Source organism: Myotis daubentonii (genome assembly GCF_963259705.1).
Source record: "Myotis daubentonii chromosome 1 unlocalized genomic scaffold, mMyoDau2.1 SUPER_1_unloc_1, whole genome shotgun sequence".
In the NCBI taxonomy this organism is placed as follows: domain Eukaryota; kingdom Metazoa; phylum Chordata; class Mammalia; order Chiroptera; family Vespertilionidae; genus Myotis; species Myotis daubentonii.
The window spans coordinates 293,104-304,387 of record NW_026775446.1 but is presented as its reverse complement, the minus strand read 5'-3'; the positions used below and the strand labels follow the sequence as shown (position 1 = coordinate 304,387).

Here is an 11,284-nt window from a genome sequence, read left to right as displayed (position 1 = left end):
TGAGGTCTCTGGGAAGGCAGAGCTGTGGTCTAGAAGAAGATGAGACTGCTGGGTCTTCTATTGTTCCTGCTGACAGCCCCGCGAGGTGAGGGTCTCAGGGGTCAGACAGGTGTCATGGGATGGCTGTGACTGCAGGTGACTGACAGCACTGATGCTCCTTGTCCCCAGGTGTCCTGTCCCAGGTGCAGCTGCAGGAGTCGGGCCCAGGACTGGTGAAGCCCTCGCAGACCCTCTTCCTCACCTGCTCTGTCTCTGGTTACTCCATCACCAGTGGTTATGACTGGAACTGGATCCGCCAACCCCCAGGGAAGGGGCTGGAGTGGATCGGGTACATAAGTTATAGTGGGAGCACTAACTACAGCCCTTCCCTCAAGAGCCGAACCTCCATCTCCAGAGACACGTCCAAGAACCAGTTCTCCCTGCAGCTGAGCTCCGTAACTACCGAGGACACGGCTGTGTATTACTGTGCAAGAGACACAGTGAGGGGAAGGCAGTGTGAGCCCAGACAATAACCTCCCTGCAGGAAGATCTCTAACCACCAGGGGGCGCACAGGGTCCCCGAACACAAGAACCACCCCAGCAGCAGGTGCAGTTGGAGGTCTGGGCTGGTTCCTGTGTGGCTTCCTCTTCATGTCACAGTTTCCCTCAGGGACCCTCTGGATCCTGATTCTTCGCTGACGTCTGAGTCTCTGAGTGAGAAAGTCTGTTGTAAAGAGAGACAACTTTCTCCTGTGAACAAAAGGCAGAGAGTCTCTTTCATGCACACTTGGGCCATAATGAGTTTCATCATCAAATCTTCTGACCCACATCACCTGAATCCAACAAGAGGCTCCAATGACCCAACAGTGCAGCTCCCCTGAATGCTGGACCGTGGGCCCCACATGTGTGTGAACCCAAAGCTGCAGAAGAAGGACCCACAGGGTGACAGTCCTGGTCTTGTCCTCATGCTCACAGCACCAAGGGGAGTGGGCACCATGCAGAAGCAGAGGCACAGCAGCTGGTACTGATGTTCATGACACACACACACCAAGGGGATGTGGGATGGTTATTATGCTCCTGATTGAAACTTCTGAGAAGCACAGGAAGGACCACTCAGCAAGTCAGACCTGCTTGGATGGAAAGTAGAAAGGAGGTGGGCTCAGGGCTTTTATTTTAGTGAGGTGGTGGTAGAAAGGGAGGATTTTTGTTTCCAGGAACTTGTGTGGTTTCAAACTCCCAATATCTTCCAATGAGAAAAGTATGATTTCTTATACAATTTCTGGTGTGTGGGGCAGATGGAGAAGAGGCAGCAATGAGCCCTCAGTTGTTAGAAGTCCAACAAAAAAGAAAATATAGTTGCATTTTATTTAACAACTATATACATTGAGCAAAAATTAAGAAATAGGTCCTTATGTCTGTACAAAAACCACATGTAAAAAAATGAGAAGAATAATTAATTATAGGTAATAATTATAAGTAAGCAAATGATGGTGATGTTGATGTTGACAATGATGATGATGGTGGTGGTGGTGGTGGTGGTGGTGGTGATGGTGATAGAAATGGAAAGGAATCTCAGTCCAATGTCTTGGTGGGCATCTGTCCTTTCCCACTGATCTGTCATGTGCTTTTTCAAAGGCCTGTGTCAACTTACAGTTGGGCCATTGGGTTCTCAATCCCTAATGGCATCTGAAGAGGAGGCGCCTGCTTTGTTTCCTTATAAGAAGTCATTGTGTGTAGACAACCACCATGTTCATAGAAAACGAGAAGAATGATTATAAGTAAGCAAATTGTGATGATGATGATGATAATGGTGATGATGATGGTGATGATGATGATGATGTTTACAATGAAGATGATGTACTGAGTCAGGAGCCCTGGTTTAATGGAATGAAGGCTCCTCATACAGACACACCATCACCTTGGCTCCTCCAGTGAGGAATGCCAACTCTTCCCAGTGAGTGTTGAGAGATTTCATAAACGGGACCCCAATGACTTATGCAACTTCAGTGATTCATGGTGAGATCATGTGATTATTCAACCCAAAGGTGACCAAGTGGGAATACCTTGGACCTGGGAAGGTGTCACCTTCTAGAACAGAGACACTGAGAATGTGCATGTTGGAAACAGGGGTCTCGTTCCCACAAGTTCGCACACATGTGGGGCCCACAGGTTCCTTATTTCTCTTGATCCCTGCCTGCATGATCTTTATCATTTCGACCTCAATCAATTCCTGCTCATCATTATTCAGGAATTTCCTACGATGACATGAGCTGTCTCTATCATCCCTACACTTCACTTCTTTCTGGGCCTTCTGCTAGTTTCCCAGCAGTGCTCCCCTGCTCCAGCCCCTGTGGCTGCTGTAGCCAAGCCACATGGGCCGTGGAAGCCCAGCATTTTCTGGTGAATTCTTTGTAAAAATCACCCAAAACATGTCCCATCCAAGAAAATACTGATGAACTGAACTTTAATAAAAGTAAAAATATCTGTTCCACCAAATATTCCATCAAGAAAATTAAATGACAACCTAGCAATAGAATATTTTCCTAATCCTGTGCCTGATGGGAGAATGTATGTGTTGCACATTAAGGTTGTGGTATGTTAGGGGGAGAGCCAGCCACCCTCTGAGTACAGTGAGCATCACCAGGGACAGGACAGAGGGAGGCTGGGAGTGAGGGATTCCTGACAGGGTTGAAGTTCCCTTTCCTGTGAGAAAATGTTTGCTAAGAATTCTCCAATTCCCCTCACTCTGAACCCAACATCACTGATAACACTAGAATGAGAAATCCGGTCACTTAACAGGCTGCCATATCACTTCAACATATGAATGATTCTGAGTTGTGCACCTACATGATCACTGCTTTTATTTCGTGTCTGTTCTCTGCTTAAAGTCATGACTATTTCTGATGTAACTATTAGGGGGGGTATCTGCAATAGGCCATGAGCTTGCATATCAAATGGTTTGCTCAGGAATCTGCAGACACAATCAGAAAATTTCCAACTTCAAGATTCACAGGTGTCTCACCTTTCTGTACTTGGAAGGTAGATTCTCAGATCAAAATAACATCATATATTAAGATAAAACCTATTGAGAAAGGCTGTCCTTCATTTTTATTTTTTGTACAATGGTAGAAATTATTTCCATAAAATTAGATTTTAAAAATCTGGAAATGCTGGATACAATAATATTTAGAGATTCAGAAATGTTCTGAACAAATGCTAATGCCCTTGATACCTGTTCAAAAGATGCATGAGAAGTTAAAATGTAACCTACTCATCAAGTCCACAATTTCTTCTTATTCTCAGAGAGTTTAGGCCATTCTGTGACCTAATGCCAATGTGCTCATGACCCAGGTTGTCCCCTGTCCCTGACTTACAAGGCGAGTGAGGTCCAGGGAAGTGATGCCTGAAGAGGGACTCCAGAATGACCAGGGCAGCCTGACCTCAGTCCCTCCACTCATAGGAAAGGCTGCCCCACATGCAAATTTCTCTTAAAGCTCCAGGGTACATACTCTCCTGGGCTGTTCAGACTCACAGCTTACACAGGGCTGAGTCTCTGGGAAGGCAGCGCTGTGGTCTAGAAGAATATGAGGCCGTTGTGTCTTCTCCTGTGCCTGCTGACAGCCCCCCAAGGTGAGGGTCTCAGGGGTCAGACAGGTGTCATGGGATGGCTGTGACTGCAGGTGACTGACAGGACTGATGCTCCTTGTCCCCAGGTGTCCTGTCCCAGGTGCAGCTGCAGGAGTCGGGCCCAGGACTGGTGAAGCCCTTGCAGACCCTCTCCCTCACCTGCACTGTCTCTGGATTCTCTCTGACGAGCTATGCTGTACACTGGATCCGCCAGGCTCCAGGAAAGGGGCTGGAGTGGGTCGGGGTTGTGTGGTATGATGGAAGTACAGACTACAACCCAACACTGAAATCCCGCCTCAGCATAACCAGGGACACGTCCAAGAGCCAAGTTTACTTAACACTGAACAGCCTGAGAGCCGAGGACACAGCCATGTATTACTGTGCAAGACACAGGGAGGGGAAGTCAGTGTGAGCCCAGACACTAACCTCCCTGAGGAGACAGCAGGGCTCGGCTGCAGGGGGTGCTCAGGACTCTGAGGGGCTGTCAGGACCCACAGCACAGAGAGCAGTCCCAGGAGCAGGAGCAGAGGGAGGTGGGGAGGGAAGGGCCTTCCTGTTGGGCACAGGGATGTCCTCTCAAGCTCTCAGCTGCCTCCAGTGACTGCTCCTGCTCTTTCTCTGAGGCTCTCATTTCCCGCTTTCTCACTACAGACACAGGAGGAGGGGGTAACACTGCTGCTGGCAGAGGACATGTGGGGAGTGATGGGGACTCTCCTCACCACATGTCTGTATTTCCTGCTTTTCTTTCTCCACAGAGACCATCCACAGTGCTCTCATCGGCCAGTGGTTGGAAACTTTCCCACCAAGAGAGACCCCAGCACAGCCCAGGCCCCTGGGTGCTGAGCTCAGGGTCTGACCCACATGCCCTCCTGTCCCCATAGGGTCCTTCCTTCTGACAGGCCCACAGTAAATAAAACAGGTGCACATCCCAAGGATAGTGGAAGCCGGATGGACCCATCTGAATGGTGCAAAGGGCCCTTGAGGGCTGCTCTCTGGTCACCTCCCCTGTACAAGTGCCAGGACTTGCTGTTTCTGGTGCCACAGGAAATGGCCTCAGCTCTCTCCCCATAGGTGTCACACCAGCACTGATGTGAGATGACAGCAGTGTGTGCATCCCGTGTCATGCAGTTTCATAGGGACGTTTAACAAGGTTCATTGGAAATCATCTCATTTCAACAAGCAGCTGACTTGGGAAATCTCTTGGTGAAGGAGACAGCTTTACAGTTTCCTAATTTTTTACTTTAAATCATGGGCTAAAGTTTGACATTCCATAATGACGGTGTTGGATCCTCTGTAGATCAGTCCTCTGAGGACTCAGATGGGATAATAACCCAGGTTGAGCTGCCTGAGAGGTTGTTGATCTATCTCAGCATTTTCCCGGCCTCCATGTTACAGGTGTTGTAGTGGCTCCACCTTCACCTCACTAGCATCTGCAGGACAGAGGGGACTTCCTGCACTTCCCTCCTAGCCACAGCAATCAGACAAGAAAAAGAAATAAAAGGCATCCAAATTGGAAAGGTGGAAGTAAAACTCTTATTGTTCATAGAAGACATGATATTGTACATAGAAAACCCTAAAGACTACACACACACACACACACACACACACACACACACAGACACACACAAACACACGTAGATTTAACAAATGAATTCAGGAATGTAGCAGGATACAAAATTAATGTACAGAAATCACTGGTAATTTTATATAACAATAATGAATTCTCAGAAAGGGAAACCAAACCAACAGTCCCATTGACCATTGCATCAAAAAATTATGATATTTACGAATACACTTAAACAAGCAGGTAAAAGACTTGTACTGAGAAAAATACAAGATGTTGAATAAAGAGATAGAGGAAGATATAAGCAAGTGGAAAACTATACCATGATCATGGATTGGTATATTTAACATCATTAAAACGTCGATATTACCTAAAGCACTCTAAAAATTCAATGTAATCCCTATTAAAATTGCAACAGCATATTTCACAGATCTACAACAAATACTCCAAAAATTTATATGGAACCAAAAAAGACCCCAATTAGCCACAGCAATCTTGAGAAAGAATAAGAAAGTTGGAGGGATCACAATACCAGATATCAAATTATACTCCAAAGTCATTAAAATAAAAACAGCCTAGTACTGGCACAAGATCAGGTATATACATCAATGGAACAGAACAGAGAACACAGAAATCTACCCAAGACATTACGCTCAATTAATATTTGACAAAGGAGGCAAGAGCATACAATGGAGTCACAACAGTCCCTTCAATAAATCTTGTTGGGAAAATTAGATAGATAAACACGCAAAAAAAAAAAACCCAAAACAATACATGAATATGCACCATACACAGGATTAAACTCAAAATGGTTAAAAGACCTAAATATGAGTTGGGAAACCATAAAAGTTCTAGAAGAAAACATAGGCAGCAAAATCTCAGCATCTCTCATAGCAATGTGTTTACAGATACATCTCCCAGGACAAAGGAAACTAAGGGGAAAACAAACAAATGGGAATCCATCAAAATAAAAAAAAAATGTCTGCACAGCAAAAAAAACCATCAACAAAATGAAAAGGGAATGCACAGTAGGAGAGGACATATTTGGCAAGGATCCATGTGATAGAGGGTTAATATGCAAAATGTATAAGAAACCCAGACAACTGAACCAAAGGAAGACAAACAATCCAATTAAGAAATGGGTAAAGGACCTAAATACACACTTCTCCAAAGGGAACATACCGATGGCCAAAAGACATATGAAAAATGCTCAATGTCACTGTCCATCAGAGAGATGCAAATTAAAAGGACAATGAGGTATCAGCTCACACCTGTCAGAATGGCTGCCATCAACAAATCAACAAATAACAAGTGGTGAATATGTGGAGCAAAGGGAACCCTACTCTGCTGGGGGATGCAGTCTGGTGCAGCCATTATGGAACACAGTATGGAGTTTCCTCAAAAATATTAAACATGAAACTGCCATTTGGCCCAGTGATCCCACTTCTAGGGATATTTGTGAAGGGACCCCAAACACCAATCAGAAACAATGTATGCACCCCTATGTTCATAGCAGCACAATTTGCAACAGCTAAGATCTAGAAACAGTCCATACGCCGTTCAGCAGCTGAGTGGATAAAAAAAATCTGTGGTACATTTATGCCACCTAATACTATTCAGCAGTAAAAGAGAAGGATCTCTTCCCTTTGGAACAGCATGGAGGGACCTGGACAGTATCATGCTAAGTGAAAGAAGCCAGTCAGAGAAAGACAAGTATCACATGATCTCACTGATATGTGGCAACTAATTAACAAAATTAACTGAGGAAGAGAATGGATCCAGGGACCTGTAAGCATGGAGTGGACTGGGGAATCTCAGAGGGAAGTCGTGATCGGGTGGATGAGTTGGAATAGGTGAACCAACAACCTCGTATGCATATGTGCATCATCCAGGGACACAGACAATAGGATGGTGAAGACCTGGGCACCCGGGGCCAGGCTAGAAGGTCTCAATGGGGGATGAAGGGGAACATGTGTAATACCTTCAACAATAAAGGTATAATTTAAAGAGAAAGAATTAGGAGTTGGACCCTTAGACACACACTGAACATGGTCCCTGTGTCACCCATCTTCTCTCAGGTGCAGTCAAGACCTCAGCTATGAAATACTCTGCCTCATGAATATGCAAAGCAGAGGAGGGAGACCAGGTTAAATATGGGTAAGTCTGTGCCCTGAGGGCATCACCCACAGCCACACCCTCCCCTACAGAAGTGCTCACAGCACAGCCCTCAGCATGGACTGGAGCTGGAGAGCCCTCCTCCTGGTGGCCATGGTGACAGGTAAGGGGCTCCTGTCTTGGGTTAGGGAGGGTCCAGGGAGAGTAAAGGAGGATTCCACTCATTCCTGTCTCCTCCCCACAGGTGTCCGCTCCCAGGTGCAGCTGGTGCAGTCTGGGGCTGAGGTGCGGAAGCCTGGGGCCTCCGTGAAGGTCTCCTGTAAGGCTTCTGGATACACCTTCACCAGCTACTGGATGCACTGGGTGAGACAGGCCCCAGGACAGGGACTTGAGTGGGTGGGGTGTGTTTACCCTGGCAATGGAAACACGTACTACGCACAGAAATTCCAAGGCAGAGTCTCCATGACCAGAGACACATCCACGAGCACAGCCTACATGGACCTCAGCAGCCTGAGTGCGGAGGACACGGCTGTGTATTACTGTGCAAGACACACAGTGAGAGGAAGTCAGTGTGAGCCCAGACACTAACCTCCCTGAGGAGACAGCAGGGCTGGGCTGCAGGGAGCGTCCATGACCAGCAGGGGGCGCTCAAGACCAGCACAGGGCCCTGACCAGGAGCAGGTGCAGAGTTAAAAAAGGTACCATTTCCTGCTCCATCTTAAATTAGTTTTGCTCTGAGGCTCAGCCACAGAGCTCACAGAAAGCCCTTTCCTAGGTCTAGTTTTAGGGATTTGTGAGCAAAAAGAGGGCTCTGTCGTAAATCTAACAAAACTAAGTAACTGATAGGACCCTCACAGGAGGCTCTGCTCACACATCCTCCCTGTGCAGTCCTGGGGCAAGCACACCCGGGCCTATGACTTCTTTACTAAAAGGGGCATCTTTGCCTTAAGCACCCCATCCATGGTTCCTGTGCATCTGGGTTAACACACCTTTGACATCAGCATGACCCCCCTCAGGAGACACCTCCTGTTCACTATCCTGGCACCCAGTCCCCGCCTTGCTCTCATCATCTTGCTCTCTCCTCCATGTCACTCCTCACCTTCTGTTCTTAACTTCAGATGCACAAACGCAGCTGCAAACAGTTACTCTCCTGAGCATTGGAGGTCTTGCTCCTCAATAGTTAATATCTGTTTGGCTCCAATAAAATCTTGTAAAGCATTCCCTACATACTTAGACATTTCTTAAGTCAACATGTTGTCTTTTCTTCATTTACAACATATGTTCATACACATTTCTTCCCCGTGTGGAAAGGGAAGTACCCACAATTATTAAAAATCTGCTACCTGGAAGGGTGAGTTCAAGTAAGTTCACAGGTGTTGGAGATGAGACAAGTTTGCTGTTGTCTGTTATGGACATATGTGTCCCATCTTTTTCCAGCCCAGCAGGCATGACTGGGAGGTTGAGCGTCTACTTATGAACCAGGAGTTCACGGTTTGTTTCCTTGGTCAGGGTACATGCCTGGGTTGTAGATTCCATCCCCAGAGAAGCGAAGGCAGGAGGCAGCCAATCAATGATTCTCATCATTGATGTTTCCATCATTCCACTGGCCTCTTCTCTGGAGTCAAGGAAAGTGTATAAAAAAGGAGAAGGAAAGAAAGGAGTCTTCTCCAGCTGTGCCGTCTCCCCCTGTGACACCCTGGCAGGTTCCCCTGCTGGTTGAATCGACACAAAATCCACAACATAAATGAACCACTTTGAAGTCATTGACATGAGAACCTCTAAGCCTGGGGTGGATATTTTGTTTTGAGAGAATTCACAGCATTTTATTCGTTAATCGGTTTCATTCCATAATGCTCCATCATGTTCCTGACACCATTAATACAACTGTCATTGTTTCCATAGAAGAGGACTATGGTTCTTAAAAATCTGAGTTTGATTTCTGTCGATTCGCTCCAACAGATTTTATCTTACCAAAAAGCAACCCCTAATCAGCTAAGATGGAGGTGGTATGGGTAAGGTGTTTCAGTGAAAAGGTGGGAGCACAGGTAGACCAACAAGCAAATTCAGTACGTGGCTTAAACCACATGGCAGGGACACAGCACCAACACAGCCAAGGCCTTCACGAAGGTAGCTATAAGTACCCTGCCAAGTAGGTTACTCTGCAGAATGGGAAAGATACAACCCTTTTCTATTAGCTACTCAAACCCAAGCAGAGAATCTTATCTAATAAAGAGGGAATATGCACATTGACCATCACGCAGTAACAGTCAAGTTGGCTGCACCCAGCATAGAGACCGAATTTCTGTAATGAGCCTTAATGAGCAATCAGCAGGGACCTGAGACCATGCACATCAGGCCTGGGTAGGGCTTGAAGGGTGGGTGGGGCGTCTGGTTCTGAATATAGCCCATAGGGGATGGGGCCTGCCAGATCTGGGTCTCGGAGGATTTTGAGGCACACGTGGGTGGGGAGGAACTGAACTCTGGTTCGATGGCACACCCCAGACTCTGACAGGAGAAAGATTTTCATATACATTTTACTGATTTTCTTTCATCTCTGACACTTCTATTATAGAGAAAGGGCAAATAGCAATATTAAACTATTTCCTCTAATTAATTTCATTTTAATGTGCACAGATTTCATGCACCAGGTCACTAGTATGAAATAATGAATAACTAGACGGTCATGACTTTTCAGAAAACAGAAAGGTGGAGAAAGCACACCATCCCCCGATAAGAGTGAGATGGATGTCAGTGCAGGGAAAGGTTGGGTACCTTCTTTAAGTTTGTTTTTGGCATTTGGTCTGTGAGCAATCAAGATGGATAGGGAGGCTCCCCCAAAGGGGAACGTCTGCAGGAACCAGAGTAGCTGAGCCCGACCATCTGTGATGCCTTTAGACTTGCACATACCATGGCACACAAGGACTCTCCACGTGAATCAGCCACAAGCCACACTCATTGCACAGAAGGGTGTGATGATGGTCCACCGAGTACTGAGTGATGCGACCCAGGAGCCAAGGCTTTGATAAGGAATAAACTGAGGCCAGAAGACAACCCACGTGTAACAGCCAGAGGAGAGGGTGATGACCGTGAACCAGAACAGACTGCCCCCTGGAGGTAAGCCTCATTGCCTGCCGCCTTCCCCATCGCTACAGCACATGCCCTGGAGAATATTTTTTAGGGTTTCTTTGAGCCAAATTTCATAACCAGAACAGCAAGCGGAGCTATTTCTGTCCCGGGATCCATTGTCACCAAGTCCAAGAATGAAATCAGGGACCAGGAGATTTAAGCAAAAGCGTGGAGCCTTTATTACAAGCAGATTCAGGCTCCCCGCATGGGGAGGGGCCCACTAATGGGCTGCCCTGAAGCCTGTGGTCTCGGGTGTTTTGTGCCACCAGCCTGCTCTGTGTCCACCCATGTGCCCACCTGATTGGCCCCTCATAGCTCTTGCCCACAGGGACCTGCACATCCCTGTGCCCTTGTGTGTGTTCACCTTACTGTCACAGGCCCTCCTTATTTCCCAGGCCTCCCGCTCTGAGTCCAGAAACATTCTGTTATGTCTACCTGGTTGGTGCCTGTGGTTGGGCTACTCAGAGGGCCGTGTCTTCCCTGCCTACCCTCCACCTGCCTTTGTTTCCCATGGGCCCTGCCCTGTCTGCCTGCCCGTCCAGCTCACTCCTCACAAAGCCACCCCTTCGGGAGGTGTATCTGGGGTCCTGCAGGAACAGAAAGCTCATCTTCTTAAAACACAGGCTCTCCTTACAAACACTAGAGTCACTGCTCAGCCCGGGCCCCTCCTCCCGCCTGTGCCGGCCTGGGATGGGCACTGCCCCATCTGTTTTCTCTGTTGTTGGTAGATTTACAGGGTGGTTGCTCTTCTCCCTTCTCATTCTCTGTTTGTTCAAAAGGAGTCACTGAGCAGAAGGGGCTGAAGCAAAATGGTGGCATAGGCAGCTCAAAATTCTTGTTCCTCCACAAAAAAAATAAAAAAAAAAAACCAAA

At 47.0% G+C, this 11,284-nt stretch overlaps 2 gene segments (V, D, J or C); both read left to right on the top strand.

Moving 5' to 3' along the window:
* LOC132225694 (immunoglobulin heavy variable 4-38-2-like) lies at positions 1-476 on the top strand (the record flags this gene model as incomplete). The annotated part of the segment is given in 2 exon segments: positions 1-85; positions 169-476. Coding segments are annotated over 2 exon segments (354 nt in total), but the record flags the coding sequence as incomplete, so codon positions are not given.
* Positions 477-3,521: 3,045 nt separating this feature from the next.
* On the top strand, positions 3,522-4,916 carry LOC132225693 (Ig heavy chain V region PJ14-like). The segment is given in 3 exon segments: positions 3,522-3,609; positions 3,693-4,002; positions 4,904-4,916. Coding segments are annotated over 3 exon segments (369 nt in total).
* The last annotated feature ends 6,368 nt before the right edge of the window (positions 4,917-11,284 follow it).